Source organism: Leptidea sinapis, chromosome 9 (genome assembly GCF_905404315.1).
Source record: "Leptidea sinapis chromosome 9, ilLepSina1.1, whole genome shotgun sequence".
NCBI lineage: Eukaryota > Metazoa > Arthropoda > Insecta > Lepidoptera > Pieridae > Leptidea > Leptidea sinapis.
Window position 1 is genome coordinate 3085075 of NC_066273.1, and position 20958 is coordinate 3106032.

At 35.8% G+C, this 20958-nt stretch overlaps 1 protein-coding gene across 2 annotated transcripts in view; it reads right to left on the bottom strand.

Moving 5' to 3' along the window:
• LOC126966023 (lysozyme-like) overlaps nucleotides 1–20958 on the bottom strand; it is a 302967-nt gene that overhangs the window by 273251 nt on the left and 8758 nt on the right. Inside the window, exons 2-4 of one of the 2 annotated variants that reach the window (XR_007729641.1) lie at nucleotides 16402–16599; nucleotides 13170–13243; nucleotides 8833–9093 (exon numbers count right to left, since the gene is read on the bottom strand). Coding sequence is in view for 1 of the 2 variants with exons in the window: in XM_050809898.1 (XP_050665855.1) it covers nucleotides 8941–9093; nucleotides 13170–13243; nucleotides 16402–16599 (425 nt within the window). In the remaining variant the exon portion in view is untranslated. Of the gene's footprint in view, nucleotides 1–8428; nucleotides 9094–13169; nucleotides 13244–16401; nucleotides 16600–20958 lie in introns of those variants that run through there. The other variant, XM_050809898.1, reaches the window with a different exon arrangement.

The window sequence follows — 20958 nt, forward strand, 5'->3', positions numbered from 1 at the left end:
ATGTAAGTTTTCGATACAATCAAATTTATTATTTAAATAGCCTGACAGCGGTCGCTCCATTGCCAATATGTGGTATTATGAAGAAAGTCGTCAACACACAAAACGTTTTTAACAATTCTTTGGATTTCGTAATACATTACTTTTGAACATTTTCTGGGATCTTCTTGTAGTAGTAGACTTAGTAGTTAGCCGAGTAGTAAGCATAATAAGTTTATGTGTTCCTAGTGTTGTTAACATTATGGTTATGGCAGTTTCTAGAAAATTCACTTATGTGCCTATGTACATACATTTACACTATCAAAAATATTTTTTTATGGAATAGGAGGACAAACGAGCGTACGGGTTAAGTGATAACCGCCGCCCACAATCCCTTCACACCAGAGGAATCACAGCAGCGCTGCCGGCCTTTAAGGAAGGTGTACGTGCTTTTTTTGAAAGTACCCATGTCGTATCGTCCCAGAAACACTGCACAAGGAAGCTCATTCCACAGCTTTGTAGTACATGGAAGAAAGCTCCTTGAAAACCGCACTGTGGAAGACCGTCACACATCCAGATGGTGGGGATGATATACTAACTTGTGGCGTTTCATGCGAAGGTGGAATTCGGCGACAGGAATCAGGTTAAACAGCTCTTCGGAACACTCCTCGTGATAAATGCGGTAGAAGCACACAATGATGCGACGTCTCTACGCAACGCCAAGTAATCCAGCCGTTCACCAGAGATGACAGCAATACTTTCCACAGCTTTGTAGTACGTGGAAGAAAGCTCTTTGAAAACCGCACTGTGGAGGACCGCCATACATTCATATGGTGAGGATGATATCCTAACTTGTGGCGTGTCGTGGAAAGTGGAATTCGGAGGATAAAATTGTGAGGCAACGCTTAAAATGTTAATTTCTTTAAATTTTCTCTTATTGATTCTTTAGGACCTGGATTATAAATAGCGTGAATAGCCCTCTTCTGCAGCACAAATTTGGTATTAATTATCTGCAGAATAATAATGACTTACAGAACGCAGACGTGGTCGCTTACTGGGCCTTATGAGAAAGCTCATGGTTGCTCAGAGGGCAATGGAGAGGGCTCTGCTTGGATTTTCCCAGCGAGATCGAATTACAAATGAGGAGATCCGTAGGAGAATCAAAGTTATCCGTAGGAGAATCAAAGTTAACCGACATAGCACAAAATATTGCGAAACAGAAGTGGCAGTGGACAGGGCACATAGTTCGACGGACGGATGGCCGTTGGAGCAGTAAAGTCCTCGAATGGCGACCATGTGCCGGAAGACAGTGTTGGTAGGCCCCCACAAGAAGACCGACAATCTGGTCAAGATCGTCGGAATACGTTGGATGAGGGTAGCGCAGGACCGGTTGGAAATCTTCGGGGGAGGCCTTTGTCCAGGAGTGGCCGTCTTCCGACTGATGATGACGATGATCTGCAGAATTGTCCCACATATTTTGTACCACATATGTAGCTATTTTCATAGTATTATGTCCTATGGTCATAATTCTCTGAAAATAACTACAGTAAACTAGTCGCCCCGTATCTACGTCGGTTAATTGTCTTATCTTTTTAACCGCGTATGCTGGAGAACTAAATCTATTAGCCAATCGTTCAATATTGGGGCCACATTGTAATTTGCAATCAAGATTAGGTAGTTGGTTTTATCACATCTCCGTTAAACAAACTTCACTAACCTAAATCTTACATATAATTATTTGTCCTAACTGGTTATTAACAGTTTCACCAACACAGATCCTACACCGCTGGGGCTATAAGCACACTATAAGCATAAAATGTTAATGTTTCTTTAATACACGGATGAGAAAAAAAAAAATAAGGACTCTGCGCCGTGATATTATCAAGTGAAGCAGCTTTATGCTAGTGTGTGTGCAGTTACGGGGGATACTAGTTAACACAAATTACCTATTTCCCGTTTTTAGTCATAGTATTTATTATATAGCCACATTACTTGTAACTCCGATTTTTGAAATTCTGTTAGTCAGATTGTTTCCTAAAATATAAATAAATATCGCAGGCATAGCATGAGTAAATAAATAAATTACATAAAAAAAAGTGACACCTTGAAAGTAAGGATTGGGGCTTTGGTTCCTGTGCCCATGTCTTGATTGTAGTAGGTATATTTGTTTTAACTCATATAAAAATGACGTACATACTTTACGTAACATTTCTTATTTTAAGAATACCTACACAAAATTCATTCTTAAATTCGTTGATTTGTCACTGACATGGTATCAAATAAGTACATTTTTAGAGAACAAATAAAAATACATATGTGATAGGAATTTTTACAAGTTCTGGCCCGACAATTTGAGTAGCTCTGTGTTGCATGCATGTTTAGAACTGATACTAAGATGTACCAGATCAAAGATGAGAGCGATACTTGTATTGAAGTAGTGTTCCACACTACTTTAAAAAAAATGTTGGTAAAGACGGACCTGTTATCATAAATCATTGTATCTTGAAACACATAATGATTTATGTACTTTGAACACCATTAAATGGATTACCCTATTTTTCAGGTAAAGCCCCTGTTTATTTTAAGGTCACACCGGACGTTACTAAAATTCTGAGCGGCACTACAACTGCGCTCGTCACATTGAGACATATGATGTCAAGTTTTATTTGCCCAGTAATTTCACTAGCTACGGCGCCCTTCAGACCGAAACACAATAACGCTAACAAATTACTGCTTCACAGCAAAAATAGGCGCCATTGACCATAATCTAAATGGCATCCTGTGCAAAGGAGCCTTCCACTGGGTCTTTGTACAATTTACTTTTTACAATTTGTTTTATTTACTTTGTTTTCTCTTTACACCAAAATAATTATTATACCTGCTTGTGGATACAAATGAATGTACCCCCTGGTAAATCAGCGTTCTTCAAATTTTTTTTTATAGGAAAATGTGATGAGTAATATGTTCACCTACCGCTGGCCCCAAGCAACTTATCCAACATTGTGAACAGCATCGCAATTGCGCTCGTCACTTTCAGCCATGAGATATTAAGTATTAGCTCAGATTAAAATATTGGCTGCATGAAACTGAGGGCTGATGGAACTGAGGTTCTAGCCAGTTATTCCAATTTTTATTAAAAAAATGGTTCTTTCCTTAATCCTACTACTCCACAATTGAATATCTCAAAATCGCAAAAAATAATGCTGGGAGAGTTTCACAACGCACGACGGCATTCTTAAAATATTTTATTGCGACGCAAACTGATCTGTCACAGATGATGACAATTCTCATAATGGCCGCCTATCGGCATGTCGTAGTGTAAGTGTGTGCGTGGGGCTATGTATTTACATGTTAATCGGCTCGTTTTGGTGCTACACTGTTATGTAAGGTGACACGGAATCCATATTTTTTTACTAGTCCGTGTTCCATGCAAATAAAAAAAACTGCTGATAGAAGTGAGCTTTGTGGTATCATAACAACTACGATACTATACTATTTGTGATAACTAATTAACAAACTACAATAACATATAAAGATAGTCTATTATTATTATACTTACAGTTTATTCTTTATTACTTTTTATGAAATATTTGGTATTTCCAACGCTTTTAACACAATTCCTATATTGGATGCAGCACGTTAATTTGTTTTGTATATATATATATATACAGTAATTGTAAAATATTACATTGATTGAAAAGAGGTTCCGTTGAGATTCTTGTATGTTCTTCTTACGAGCATATAGTAGATTTAGTAATTCAATTTTCTTAAATATTTTTAATGACCATTGAAAGGCTTAAAAAATATTATATTTATAAATTTTCTTAACTCAAGTAATGTTAGGTTCTATCCATTTAATATTCTCCCTCTCTGTAAACTATTCTATAATTTTCCTTATGTAAACATTGCAAACGAATTGATTCAAGGAGTTTCATTTAATATTTTAGGAAAAATATTCAAAATACAATTTATTATACAGGTCTATTATGTAGATTAAGGTTTCTCGGCGTGGCTGAAAACGAGTTACCATCATTTTTGAATGTCACCGCTCAAAATTATCATTGGAACAATCAGGATATATTGGAACAGTATATAATTTTGTTTGAGTGAATGAACATTGAAATAAAACAGTTTTCAATGGATTAAAACGTCAGAAATTGTAACTGTGTTTTTACATTAGATTTTACGAAAAAGTTACATTTTCTGTGTACAAAAACTGATGCTTATAGATTAGAGGTGGTCGTTAAATAAAAAAACTGTTTTTATTAACAGTTTTATATTCGTTAACGAATTAACGTCTTCGCCCGTAACTCGCAATAAATGAGAAATTTAATGCCTCACGAAAACAGTTTAATTCAAAACAGTTGACGAATTTGCGAACGAAAACGTTGACTTGATATTGTATTGACGAAATAAAAACCTAATAAAATCTAAATTATTAATAAATGCATTAAACGATGTTTCGAAACCCGTTGTCCATTTAACAGTTTTTTCAACCAGTTGACCATTTACAAAAAACAGTTAAATTAAATCAATTTAAAAATCTTCAATGACACACCTCTATTATAGATCATGACGACATTCGAAAATGACCAAAGGATTGCAGTGTTACAATTAAAACTTACGTTGACCTTGAGTCTCCAATTAGCGCGTGCTAATTTAGAATAGTATGTAAATCATGTCTGTTTTTAATAATAATAATTGAATTAAGTCGAAATTCATAATTCTGTCAGTTCATCTGCTTTCTATGAGTTAAAAATTTTTTAAAACCAGTCCAGAAATGGCCGAGAAACAATTTAACACAGAAATCAATTGGAATCACCCGGTAGGAGATCTGCTCAGCTTCGCTCAATTATTTTAGCTAACCTGATGCTCGTGACCTTTTCAGAGCACGTTTTTTTAGGGGGCAAAAATGTATCTTGTACGCAAAAGCTAATGTTAGGCAGTTACAATATATAAAATATATAGTTTTAAATATATAATTCATAATATCCTTTCAATATTCTCGGGGTCGTAGATAACAAATTTAAGATCATTTTAAAATTAAAAAATTTGGAAACGCATATAGATTCATTTCATAGATACAAGATAGTAATTTCGTAAAATTATCGATTCAGTAATATGTTATTAATGTTCTAGGTTCTCGAGGTATTTTTTCGAAAGGAATTTGGAATCATTTATGAGATCCTACATTCATATCATAGATGGATATCATAAAAATCATTAGTAGCACCTTCGTAAGCAAAGTCGGATTTAGAGCTGACAATACAACTTTTTATTAACATTTTTTTTTCCTAAAATATTCATTAGGCATAAAAGGCATTTTTTTTCCTTAAAATTGATTCCTTTTTTTTTTGATGTCATTACATGGTTTTTCCGCTGGCATTAAAAAATACAGATTACAGGGAAACAGAGTGAGAGTGAGAAAACGTTGCATGGAAGGGACTAGACGTTGTCCCTTCCATGCATTCCTTAAGTTTAAATCTAATATATAAAATTCTCGTGCCACGGTGTGCGGGACCGAACTCTTCCGAAACGGCTTGACCGATTCTCATGAAATTTTGAGTGCATATTGGGTAGGTCTGAGAATTTTTCATCCCTCTAAATATTAAGGGTGGTCCACACGAATTTTTTTATTTAATTTTTTGACATTTTTTTCAAATTTGTTTGATTATGAGTCAGCATTAAAAAATACATACAACTTCATAAAATTTTTTTTTTAAACTTTTCACCCATCTACGATCAACAGTTACTTTTGTATCGCGATTTTAATATCGGCAATACAACGTATGCTGGGTCAGCTAGTATTTTATAAATATAAACAATCAAAATATCCAAATCAAATCACATTCAGTGTTGAAGAAAACGTTGAGTTTTTGAAGATTTCTGAGGAAGGTTGAGTATATGGTTAACTTGATTGATCTCCGCTGTGCTCCAACTAGAAACCGCACTACCCAAGAACAATACCTTTTTTATTACGGCAACTTTATATTGTAGTGTGTTCTGGCTATTTGTAAAGATGCATGTGTGTGTGGCATCTTGACACTCAATGGCATCTTTCAAATTTTCTAGCATTCGCTTCGTGTTATTTTACATTGAAATTAATAAAATACAAATACTTACTACGTTTTACTACGCAAGCCTGCATTTTAGTTTCAATTATTAGCAAAGTTTAACAGAACATGTGGCACGTCAACGTCACGCATTGTTCGAGACTGGGGGCCTACTCCTAGAATCGATATTCGATATATCGTGGTATTAGTCGTGTCGAATCCTAATCTTAGTTACATCGTATTCAATGTCGAAACGATAATTGAACGAACGAAACATTATTCGGTATTATCGGTCCTAACCCTACTCTTAGTTGAAAATGTCAGAGACGAATATTCGAATTTCACAAATAATCAAACGTCACTTTTACGATAATCTCAACGACACCTCCTAGGCTGTCGTTGCTATTATCGTTTCAAGTCGTATAGATATACTTGCCATACAATATACTAACTTAATAAATATTATTAAAATAATTATATGTGATTTACTATTCAACAGGATTTTTTTACTACCAAGTAATTTAAGTCATTTTGTCGATCGTTTATGCGTAGAAAGTAATGCAAATGGCCGCCTGAGAAATAGGAAGTCGACGAGAAGGGTTGAGTTACTTTTTTTTACATTTAATTATCCGCAAGTTCTGTATTATTTATTCAATTTTAAGTGGTCATATTATATTCATTACATAATTTTTAAATATTTACATTTTGTGTAAATGATATCAAATTGGTGGTGCAGAGTCTGGCATGGTCCTTAGCGCCTAAACTGTGTTTTGACTTTTGACACTTAACAGCGACATAGCACAGATAATATTTAGTGTTTCAAAGTTTGCGAATAATTCATTCACTCTAACATCGTAAAAAATCAAAATATTAGTCTATGGTTAGGATAAACGATAAGGAATTCGAACATTTGTCAGAGTAGGATAGTTGCGATATATTCGGAGAATTGTCGTACTGTTCCGAATGTATCGTTGTCGATTTTACGAGTAGACCTCCTGGCTCGAGTACACTCACTTGGGCGTAGTATTAGTTACCGCACTTCAACTACACTCGGTATCTAGTTGGAGCGCAGCGAAGACCAATCCTTAATCTAAGCTACCAAAGCTCTTTTCTAAAACCACAGAAGCTACAAAGTCGTAATTAAATTTAACAAAGCGTATCGGGTAGGTACACTATAAAAAATAGTTTTTTTTTAATGAAAATAAGGGACGAGACGAGCCAGACGTTCAGCTGATGGTAATTGATACACCCTGCCCATTACAATGTAGTGCCGCTCAAGATTCTTGAAAGACCCAAAAATTCTGAGCGGCACTACAACTGCCGTCGTCACTTTGGGACATAAGTTGTTAAGTCTAATTTGCCCAGTAATTTCACTAGCTACGGCGCCCTTCAGACTGAAACACAGTAATGCTTACACACTACTGCTTCACGGCAGAAATAGGCGCCGATGTGATACCCATAATCTAGCCGGCATCCTGTGCAAAGGAGCCTCCCACTGGTAGATTAGTATATAAATACAGTATAATATATAAATATATAACTGCTGACTCGGCAAACTTTGATTTGCCATATAAATTTAGTACGAAAGTACGAGGGGTACTCGTCCACTCATTGTACTCTCATATGTTATGAAAATAATGTCACTGACTGTATTGTTTGTATTGTGAATATATAAGTTTTTCTAAGTCAAAAAATATAGGTTCCAGATAAGTAATCAACAACATATCATATACTAAAACCTTCTCCATAAGACGCTGCATTTTTTTTAATGAAAATTAGGGACGAGACGAGCAGGACGCTCAGCTGATGGTAATTGATACGCCCCACCCAGTACAATGCAGTGCCGCTCAGGATTCTTGAAAAATCCGAATTCTCATAAATTCTGAGCGGCACCACAATTGCGCTCGTCACCTTGTGACATAAGATGTTAAATCTCATTTGCCCAGTAATTTACTAGCTACGGCGATACACAGTAATGTTTACACATTACTGCTTCACGGCAGAAATAGACGCCGTTGTGGTACCCATAATCTAGCCGGCTTCCTGTGCAAAGGAGCCTCCCACTGGTATCTTATAGTATAAGTATTATTCAAATCGGTTCAGTAGTTTTCGCAGTATAACCGAACAAAAAAAATATGGCTCACCATTTATTCGTTTACATTATAGAGAGAATGCACTTAGTACTTACTAACTAGTGAGATTGTATATAAAAACGAAATAGATTTAATATATTTTATTTAGAAAAATATTGCTTTAAATAGATATTATAATAAAATCTTAAAATTAGTTTTATTTTTACATCACATTATAAGAAGAAGGCAACTAATTAAAGACAATGAAATATTGATTTGTTTGAAAATAATTGTTTAAATGCAATAATTTTAAGAAAACTGCAATAATAAAACGGGTTGTAGAATTTATTAGTTTGTACCACGGACGAGTAAAAAAATAAGGACTCCGCGCCGGGATATTAGCAAGATTAGATATGCTAGTGTGTGTGCGGTTACGGGAGATACTAGTTACACAATCTTTTCTCCCTTAAATAATCATATATGGCCACAAATATTTATAAAGTATCATTTTTACACTTTTTCACAACGCACGACGACATTTTTAAAATATTTTATTGCGACGCAAAGGTCACAGACGATGACAATTCTCATAATGGCCGCCTATCGGCCTGTAGTAGTGTAATTGTGTGCGTGTGGCTATGTATTTACACGTTAATCGGCTTGTTTTGATGCTACACTGTTATGTAAGTGACACGAAATCCTTATAATTTATACTAGTCCGTGGTTTGTACACATTTCATTGCATTATGTTCAAATTGGAATAAAGTAAATTTTGCGTATAACTAGTCCATGTCCTTCGTGCTGAAAAGTTCTATTTTTAAATCAGCATCTTTTTAAATTTAGTTCGGTCCCTGGTGTTGCACTACAGCGGCGACGCATTGGTTGAACACGTTCACATATTGGTAGGGAAGTTCACCCTTGCAGCCGTAGCCTCCAAGTTTGTGTATCGCTATATAATCGTAACAGTTGACCACGCCATCTCCGTTGCAGTCCTGTAAAAAAATATTTATTTATTTTATGTTCAAAATATAAGTTATCTACCTACGTCGGTTACAAACAGACAAACAGCAGAAGCGAATAAAAGCGTATTATAGCATTATACTGTGTATGCTGGCTACACAGAAGTATATATATATATATATATGTATATATATATATATATATATATATATATATATACACGCACACAACTGAAAACTGAAAGGTGCGCGAGAAATGATGCGGACCAAAAACGTTACTATCCCATTTGATGAGTAGGTTTTCCTCTCCATATTTTTCTCATAACGGGCGCCTTATATGAAAATCGATTCTTAAGGAGTAAGCACCAAAAAAAAAATATAAGTGAAAAATGGTTTAAAATAGCAATGTACACTACATTGCTATTTTAAACCATTTTCAGACCAGTGACCATAATAGAATTAGGATTATTGAGTAAATCTTGGAAACATTTTGAGAAATAATATCATTTCGTCCCAGAAATAGATGTCTCTACGCAATGTCCAGAGATCGAACTATTCACAGAGTATCTATCTCGGAACTCTGCGTTGCACAAAGTCTAATAATTCGGTTGCATGCTCTTGAAAAACACTAAATATTCATTTAATAATTTATTTAGGCTGCTAGCTGTAAAGACAAATAGACAGTATGAGAGTGAGCCGTATGGCCATTACTATTTATGTATTTTATATAATTACTACTATAATAATAGAAAAAACATTGTCCTCAGCCTAAAGAGTTTTTAAATGTTTCATTACTAGGACATGCAAAGGCTTCAAGCCCATACAGCCAGCACCATAAGTAGAACACTAAAAAAGGCGTCGTTGCAAAGAATTTGTTGATACGAAAATGTCCTTATGTGCTTGGTAACCTGCGCTTATGAATTCAGATGCATATAATATTCATTGTACTACCAAAATAAACATAAGTTAGGTACCTAGGTACTGCTAATGATGATTTTAATCAAATGAGGATAACAAAAAAAGCATGGACTTTAATAGTCTGTCAATAGTTGTATTTTAATATGACTGTAAAAATTAGACGACGATATAGCCGAATGGTTAGAGACCCTGACTACTAAGCTAGTGGTCCCCGGTTCGAATCCCGGTTGGTGCAATCATTTATATGATGAATATGGATGTTTGTTTCCGAGTCATGGATGTTTATATGTATCTATGTATGTTTAAGTAAGTATATTGTATTAAATAATATATCGTTGTCTTGCAACCCATAACACAGCCTAATGCCTAATTTGGGGCAAGATAATTTGTGTAAAAAGTGTGTCAATATTATTATTATTATTATATACCCCACGGAAGAAAAGCACTGGTTTTTGTCAGGGTGTCATATTAGATCGTGGGCGTCGTGGAAGAAACCTACATAAATACATATAAACAAACATTAATACATATAAACATCCATGACTCGGAAACAAACTTCCATATTCATCATATAAATGCTTGCACCTACCGGAATTCGAACCCGGGACCTCTAGCTTAGTAGGTAGGATCGCTAACCACTCGGCTATACAGGTACTCGTATATTCTATTATAATACCATTAAAAAGCAATGATAACAAATCTAATTTTGTTTTTTTTTTTTCCTCGCACTTTACAAAACTATTTAGATTATCGGTCTGTTAAATGTCTGTTTCTTCTTTTTCTGTCTGTCTTTCTTAAATTTTGTCAGAAACTGTCAGGGCTAGATGAAAAGTCGTGTTGTTTACAAAAACTCAAACAAGATTTAAACATATGACAATAAGACGCGCCCATAATCATGTTTTTATTTACATTCCTTGGTATTGACCGGTGATGTCATAGATCGACTTATATGCAAATCTCAATGACAATGCCACGACATTATGTTAATAAGTTGTTAATTATTCCAATGAATCGAAGCGGCCTATCGTTGCTTCACGGATGTACTGTTCAGGGATTTACGTGTCCAAAACCTAGACTGGTATTTTTATATATTTAAAATATGACTATTTCAACTAAGTTTGGGTTTTTTCAAATTATAAACATTTATATCTTAATTTTATTATGTTAAATGATCTGACATGCCCAAGTACGGCCAGGATGCATTTATTTATTCACGTTAAGTTATTAATTGGCCCCGACAAGTTTAAACTCACTCAATCTCACATTGGGCAAATGTCACGTAATTTTATTGTAAATCACATGGATTGATTCATGATGGATTGGATTCATGTTCCAATTATTGAAATCTAAATAAGAAGATATTAGAGGTGAGATAGCCGCGATAAACACTTCGCCTCATAGGTCATTAAAAGACTAGCAGCGAGTAAGTAGTGATTTAGTATTAATAGAAACGGCGGACGTGGAACAACGTTATAATGCATTTCAGCATGTTATCTAGATGCGGATACTCTTCCAAAAACTGCAACAGGCAAATTATTACATTTCATCGTTATGTATTTTTAAGCTAAACAGCTGGTTTTATTTTTATAAAATGTATCGGTTTCAACTATGAGGTTTTTATTTTATTGCACACACAAGACCTTCAATACCCAGAGCGTTACAAGCGTACGTATCAACATATTGTATGTACCTAGGTAACACTGAAAATGTTTAGAAAATGAAAAACGGCTTAATGTAGGAAGATACCAATACTTTTATTGTTCTCTTCACATCGTCGTATTCGATGGAACCACTGAGAAAAGCAGTGGGCCCATTCTTCCTCAGGGATCTCATCTATAGCATTTTCGTACGCTTCCACCGCATCTTCAGGGCTCGTGAAGCGAATACCTCGAATGTGCGCTGAAGCATTGTCGTGGTGAAAGAGGATCCTGCTTCGAGGGCGCTGCTGTCGAATTTTTTCCAAGACAACTGGCAAACAGCGATTGACATACCAGTCTGCAGTAACTATCTTTCCATCTTCTAGCACAACTGTCGCGAAATGACCTTTCCGACCAAATACTGAGGCAATCATCTTTTTTCCTTCACTTCTTCCTTTCTTTACCTTAGTTGGCCGATCCTCGAAAGGAAACTCTCACTGAGCCGTGTGTCTTTTGGTTTCGGGTTCGTAGCAATATATCCAGCTTTCATCACCTGTGACGATGTCAAATACAGCATTTGAATCACCGCCGTTGAACTTATCTAACATTTGGTCCAGTCCATGCGAAGGTGTTTCTGGTCGTCGGTTAAAGTATGGGGAATCCATCTGGTACAAAGCTTCCTGACGCTTAAATGTTCGTGTAATATTTTTTGAACTTGACTCATACCAATGCCTAGGCTTGTCCGTATCTGCTAATAGGTCACTCTCTTATCTTCCTCTATCATGCGTCACACAGCACTGATGTTATCTTCAGTAGTCGCTGTTAAAGGACGTCCCTCACGCGGATCATCATTGAGATTGCTATGTCCACGCTTAAATTCGTTAAACCAATTGTAAATAGTGGCACGAGATGGGGCTTCATTAAGAAATGATTATCGCAGCCTATCATAGCTTTGTTGTTGAGTAAGCCCACAACGAAAGTCATAATAAATCATTGACCGAAAATTTTCTCGAGTTAGGTTCATCTTCACGTGTAACAAGAGTTTTAGATTTGCCGCCAATTCACAAAAACAAATGACAAATGAATGCAATATACTACATTAGCTTACCAAAGAGTTCTAAAATTGAAATTCAAAAAAAGTTTTCATTAGCAATGTTTCTAACCTTTTTTTTTCCAGCCATTTCTAAACATTTTCAGTGTTACCCACATATGTATATGCGGGACGACCCGCAAGGAATTAGCACTTATATTATAAGATTTATATTGCCTTTTTTGTTAAGATGTCTATGGATGTAGTCATGCCGCTGCTACACATGAGTAACCACAGACAAAATTTAAAAAAATCTTTTACATAGATATAATTTTACTTCTACCGAGGCTCTGTCTTTTTAAATAAACTATGATTTAAAAAAATTGTTTTATTGATTTATCCAATGGATAAAATAAAAATATTGGATAAATCAATTCTATTATTTTTTTGGCCATTTTGAACGTCCAATAAAACGGACTCCAAGCTAAATATATAAGTTGTTAAGTTATAAATAAATATATTACCTGACCGAACCGCCTCATATAGCCTTGAACAGTCTGAGCAGCGCAGTGTGGGTCGTTCGCACAGCTTGAGTATGCTGGAATTAAAAAATAGTTCTATCGTATCATATTGTCTTAAGAATTAATCAAAATTAGTTACTTTGATAACATTTATGTCTAATAAAGGCCTTAAAATAAGTAAATGAAAAAATATTTAAAACTTACATAGTTAAACCTATTTTTTATCTAATCTAACTTGATCTAAAAATAATTGTTCTTGGAACATTTAAGGTTATGTTTATTGTCAAAAGGCTTAACGTAAAAATGTGTTTTCTTAATATGGATAGGTCGAAGCCTATTCGAAGTTTGAATGGAAAAACAATTATTTCGTTCACAGCAAAACACACAGTACTCCAAAAATCTGCAACAAGTTATATATTTTTCCATAAACTTTTGTGGAAATGCATGGTGAATAAACTGGAAAAATTATATAAATAACTTTAATTTATAACATTTTCTAAAAAATATCCTATAATTAAATCAGTTTCAATTTTTTGATACAATATTTTCAGGAAGAACGAGTCTATGTCCGTACGTTTTCCTTTTTCTTAAAAACCTTTTAAAATTGTTACCTATTCGTCTGAACAGGGCGGTATTAAAATGGCATTTTCTACGATACTACGTTAGTTAATTGAAAAAAAACAAAACGTACAGACAAAGCTTTAGCATATCTAGATTTTGTGACAAAAAATCTCCTCTCTAGAAGCATTATCCAGAGAGAAAAAAGGGGAATACGTTTGTATGGAATAACTCTGCCAGCGTCCACTCATAAGAAGCATCTAAAGCGAGGATTTGAATATAATTTAATTTAGAACCGATTTGTCTCTCACACCAGAGCCTCCGGTTCGATCCTCGCCGACATTGTACTAATGTGTTTCGGTTTTCTAATTCATATGTACGTTTTTTCGACTCTTTATAAGGTCTGCAACGCTCCTGTGATTCCTCTGGTGTTACAAGAGAGTACGATCTGCGGTGATCGCTTACCGTCTGGTGACCCGTATTCTCGTTTGTTCTCCTCTTCCATAAAAAACAAGTTAGCTCCATCCTAGAATACTGTATAATGAAAATATTATAAGAGTCCATTGTTAAGTCTTCATTAAAATACGAATCCGGTTCAAAAAATCCCGATTGCCTTCAAACCATTGCCAGTTATCCGATGTATGACAAAAGACCTTTAATTTGGTCATCCTAATGTGTATGAATCAATAATGCCCTGTGATATTTTAAAATAACAAGGCTGTCTTTATTGCATTTATAATAATCCTGAACTTCCTGGTACTGCGAATATAATTCGGTGACTCATTTGAAAATAGTCGTGGTATGACTTCTAGTAAGTTATACTTAAGAGGAATTTCTAAAGTTCAATGTCACAAGAACAATAAAATTGTAATCGAATGACATGTATAAATACGTAAATACATATGTAATATAGTTTGCGCATGTTATTTAATATAAAATAAAAATAAGTTACATATAAGATATTTTTATATTATTGCTAAATTATGCACTAGCAAAATTCTAATCTCTTTTCTAAAAATAGGAAGGAATAGGCCCGATCATGAAAGTACTATCAGCTTTTCGGGATTTCAATTTCCTGGTCCAGAAATGCTCCTGTATCATCGTCTTGGGATTGATCGAGCATATCGAATCAAATTAAAAAAATGTGAGCTGTTGTGAAACAGCCTTTTGAGATAACATTCCTTTGTCTGTCGAATTCGACTCAAGTTTGCGCGTTTACCACTAAAAAAACCCCATTTGCCTTATCACCGCTCTTCGAGAACACTTCCCTTAAAGCCTCGCCTAGTATCGGAATACTGGGTCTCGAAATCTCGAGCAATTGCCAATTCCGTGGCCATCTGGAGGGCAAAGCCAAACTGGCTTCAAAGAAACTGGGCGTCATAAATAGAGCACGGCAATACTTCAAGCCGGCCCACATTCTAGCGCTCTACAAAGCGCAGGTCCGGCCTCACATGGAGTATTGCTGTCATCTCTGGTCTGGCGCACCCCAGTATCAGCTCGATCCATTTGACCGCGTGCAACGCAGAGCAGCTCGAATTGTCGGGGACCCAGTACTCTGTGAACGGCTGGATCACTTGGCGTTGCGTAGAGACGTCGCTTCATTGTGTGTCTTCTACCGCATTTATCACGGGGAGTGTTCCGAAGAGCTGTTCAACCTGATTCCTGCCGCCGAATTTCACCTTCGCACGACACGCCACAAGTAACGATATCATCCCCACCATCTGGATGTGTGGCGGTCCTCCACAGTGCGGTTTTCAAGGAGCTTTCTTCCTCGTACCACGAAGCTGTGGAATGAGCTTCCTTGTGCGGTGTTTCCGGGACGATACGACATGGGTATCTTCAAGAAAAGCGCGTACACCTTCCTTAAAGGCCGGCAACGCTCTTGTGATTCCTCTGGTGTTGCAGGAGAGTGTGGGCGGCGATGATCACTTAACACCAGGTGACCCGTACGCTCGTTTGTCCTCCTATTCCATAAAAAAAAAAAAAAAAAAAATTAATTAAAATTCCTCGCTAATTCTACTTTTTTTATGGAAAAGGAGGAAAACGAGCTCACCTGGTGTTGTGTGATCACCACCGTCCACATTCTCTTGTAACACCAGAAGAATTACAGGAGCGTTGCCGGCTTTTAAGGAAGGTATACGCGCTTTTTTTAGGAAGCTCATTCGACAGCTTTGTAGTACATGGAAGAAAGTTCCTTGAAAACCGCATTGTGTCGGAACGCCACACATCCAGATGGTGGGGATAATATCCCAAATTTGTGTCGAATCGTGCGAAGGTGGAATTCGGCGGCACGAATCAGGTGAAACAGCTCTTCGGGACACTCTCCATGATAAATGCGGTAGAAGACACACAATGAAGAGACGTCTACGCAACACCAAGTGATCCAGACGTTCACAGAGCACTGGGTCCCCGAAAATTCCAGCTGCTTTGCGGTGCAAGCGGTCATATAGATCGAACTTATACTGGGGTGCGCGAGTCCAGAGATGACAGCAATACTCCATATCCCCAGCTTCTTCGAAGCCAATTTGCCCTCCAGATGACCGCGGAATTGGGAATCGCTCTAGATTTCGAGACCCAGTATTTCGATACTCGTTAAGGGAAGTGTTGTCTGAGAGCGGTGATACGACAAAACATACTACTTACTGTAAATTTACATGACGAGGATTTTACGACGTACCTTCAGGGGCATCAGGCGAATAGCCAAGTAAAGTGGGCTTTCCAGCATCAGCCCAATAAGCCCAGGTTATCTTGAAGAGTCCACAGGCATCACCGTCGCATTGCTGGCCTTGTTTGCAGCCTGACACTGCTTGACACAGGCAACCAAGACACACTTCTGTCACTGGATTTGCAACCTGGTTGTTCTGAATTGCTTCACCTGGAATGATATATTGGTAAATTGAGTGTAGATATTAGATAGATGAAGGCCTAACTAATTAATATCTCAAACTAAAAAGAGTGTTGCGAGTGTAAGACGTAGATTGTCGTTGGCACGCATACTAAAGTAATAAACCTGGCCTGTTTTCATGCGTTTTATGAGCATTCTTTTTATACATAATTTTTTTTTTACATATACATAAATCATAAATAATAATAATTTAGAACGAGGAAGGATTGCATCGTTTGTTTGTTTGCATTGAATAGGCTGCGAAACTGGTGAACTGATGTTCACCAGTTTCGCAGCCTAATCTATTGAAAAATTATTAGTTGTTAAGCTACAATATCCCCGGGTGACATAGCCTAGTTTATATTTTCAACAAAAAATTAGGGATCCTTACTAAAACTCCAATATACCCAAGTTGTGAAAAAAAAACCTAAAACATTCTTTACGACTTTGAAGAACACATCATTATTTACAAAAAGTTTCGCAACAGCATATTATGTTATCAGTTTTCTTTGATTTTAAAATTTAATTAAATGTCACTACTACATTCTTAGGCCTGTGTGTACGCGGACGAAGTCGCGGGGTATCAGCTCGTAAATAATAAGTTAAGTGCGTGACAGGTCTTTTTGAATCTCTATAATTTCTAATTAAAATGTCATTTTCCTTAAAGGTAACTATCGTTCAAATTGGTATTAGAATTCACACACTGTACGGAGGCCTACCTTCTATTCGAAAGAGTGTTCATGTTATAAATGACCAACGCGTATATGATCTCCCGATCAAGGCCTTCTATTTATCCCTGGATAACGAGGCGCTTTAAAGACCATCTACATTCTACCAGTGGGAGGATCCGTTGCACAGGATGCCGGCTAGATTATTGGTACCACAACGGCGCCTATTTCTGCCGTGAAGCAGTAATGTGTAAGCATTACTGTGTTTCGATCTGAAAGACGCCGTAGCTAATGAAATTACTGTGCAAATGATACTTAACATCTTATGTCTCAAGGTGATGAGCGCAGTTGTAGTGCCGCTCAGAATTTTTGGGGTTTTTCAAGATTCCTGAGCGGCACTGCATTGTAATGGGCATGTATCAACTAAATTATTACCATCAGCTGAACGTCCTGCTCGTCTCGTCCCTTATTTTCATGTAAAAAAAAATAATCTCAAAATATGCCTAAAAATGCATCTGTGAGATCATATACATCTTCACACTATAGATGTATAACATGAATAATAACTGTAGAACTCTACTAGATAAAAAATAGTTAAATATATAACATTATGTAAATTTAAGATTAACCGGACTTAGGATTAACGTACATTACCAGCTTCCGGTTATTAAATTGTGTACGTCATTAAGTCCGTCCTAATAATGGCATTTTTAATATCAGTATATTATGAGTCAGTGGTAAATCTGAGGCTTTGGACATCTCAATGTTACTGTGATATTTGATAGTTCGAGGAATTTAAGTTACAATACAAACATAGCCTTGTATTTTGTTTTATGAAACTAGTTATGTTCCAGATTACTGATACGTATTTATATCCTGTTCTTCTACGTCTTATATTAACTTGAACTTTAATATCTGTATTTTTATTATTTTTTATGAAAATAAGGGACGAAACGAGCAGGACGTTCAGCTGATGATAATTGATGCGTCTTGCCCATGACAATGCAGTGCCGTTCAGGATTCTTGAAAAACCCCTTAGTTTATCTCGATTTCCGGCAAAACTACAAGTTCTATGGAAAAAAGTTAAATACCAAAGTTGTAGGTTATAGAAAGATCTACAATTTTTGTTTTCACACTTTTTTCACATAACCTCATAATTTATGTGAAAAATTCAAAAAACCAAGTTATTGTTTTATCTTTTACAAAAATGAATTTTATTTTTCACGAAATTTGGTGAAAGTTACCTTTTTATGTCCCAAATATATCCTAATTTATTTCAATTGAAATATTTATGTTTTCCCCTTATTTTGCCTCAAATATCTCATCAAAACGAACTCTTATTTTCAATCGAAAATTCACTCGTCAAAATGTTTGTTGAAATGTTTATAATGTATATCTTATCTTTGTCTTTATATTCTCTTCCTTTTCCAATGGGTTTCATCCTATTATTATTTTTTTTTCAAATAATAATTATTTTTGGTTTCAAAAATTATCGATCCTGGTCTATTACGTTACATTGTAATTTATTCTCTACGTATGTTAGTATGTAACGGTATCTTTGAACAAGATTTTGACCCCCTTCAAAACGTTTTTTCACCCCGCGCTTTTTTACCTATAAATCATTTTTTCTTACACTATTTTCAATTCAAATTTATTAAGATAATAATAAAATAGAAAATAACTATTTTTAAGTGGAATTTTCTATAAAAGCGTATTTTTTTAGTTTTTTTAAACTATTTTTACTAACTACCTATTGATTGTTTTTGTTTGTTAAGCTTATGATTAATATTATAAATCCAAATTTGAGGTTACAGATAGCCTATGTGCTAATCGCAGAAACAACTATTTATTCTATACATTCTAACTGAACTCAAATTACATCGTGTGGTGGTGTTTCCAGGACGATACGACATGGCAACGATCCTGCGGTTCGTCTGGTGTTGCAAGAGAACATGGGCTTAGGAGATCATTAGTGATGATGCTAAGACATCATATTTATTTATTTATTGTTAACAAGACCGGCCTGTAACCAATTACACTTATTAACACAGAATATAATATTGTTTACAAATAAAATTAAAAATAACATATAATCCAATTAACAATAAAATTTAAGCAACGTCAAAACTAATAAGAAAAATTTAAATGTACAGAGATGTTGATACAATCCAAAAATCATACACGAATCAAAGTCTTTAGGATCAGTTTTTTTATTAAAAATTCTAATCTCTTTTCTGAAAATAGGAAGGAATAGGCTCGATCATGAAAGTACTATCAGATTTTCGGGATTTCAATTTCCTGGTCCAGAAATGGTCCTGTATCATCGTCTTGGGATTCATCGAGCATATCGAATCCATTACTATTAAAACGATATAGCGGCTTACATTACCTTCTGCCAGCAAATTAAAAAAACTTGAACTATTGTGGAACAGCCTTTTGAGATAACATTCCTTTCTCTGTTAAATTAATTAAAATTCCTCGCTAATTCTACTTTTTTTTATGAAAAGGAGGACAAACGAGCGTACGGGTCACCTGGTGTTATGTGATCACCGCCGCCCACATTCTCTTGCAACACGAGAGGAATCACAAGAGCGTTGCCGGCCTTTAAGGAAGGTGTACGGGCTTTTTTTGAAGGTACCCATGTCGTATCGTCCCGGAAACACCGCACAAGGAAGCTCATTCCACAGCTTTGTAGTACGAGGAAGAAAGCTCCTTGAAAACCGCACTGTGGAGGACCGCCACACATCCAGATGGTGGGGATGATATCCTAACTTGTGGCGTGTCGTGCGAAGGCATATAGCATATATATTTAACGACAAAAGACAAAAGTACCTATTATAGTATGGTATGATCGGGCTAATTTCATATTTTCGCGTCTATTATATTGCGTGTGTGGGAATATTATATTTGTTATTCCTTCCACCCCAATTCCTCCAGAAACCTTAGCAATCTCCCTTTCTAAAGACTTCCGGGAGTGTGTTTGTGGCGCCAAGAAGTTGAGCTCAGTAGGTTGCTACACCCGACAATGCAGAAGTACACACAGCAGTTTTGTCTGCCACCATGCAGGGGTCTATTAGAGGGTCAGTTTTGCCTATATTAAAGAGATGTTTATTATAAGGACCGTGACCAGTTAGGGCCGCCGTTATCTATGTGTTACCTATTACAGTACATTTGGTGACGATATGTTATCTCAAATCACACCTAGGTCAAGTTAATCTATGCTGTGTAACTTGTGCTATTTTGTAATAGGTTTACTTATTGGTTAACAACAGCCCGTGGCCTACACACTTTCCTTGTTGAAGTGTAACTTAAGTAGGCGTAAGCATTGAACAAGTTAACGATGTTTTCAATTTGCATTGTTGAAAGACTGGAGTTACTCTTTTATTCCTTTACAAGCTTGAAGTGAGCAAAGGAGTAGGTACACCAACAACCAAAACATAGATTCAAACTATCACTGTTGCCAGATAATAATTAAAAGCTCCTCTCACAATAACGTATGGTGTTCTTATAGAAATAAAAAGGTGTATTTTTATTTATATTTAATTTAATAACTGTCGTATAACACAACAATTCGGATTGTTAATGGTAAGTTTAGATGAGGTTGTTTGCTTATTTGTTTTTTTTTTCACGACTGTGTAGTTAAGACAACTGTTAAAGCGTCATCGTGAATTCTTGTATACAC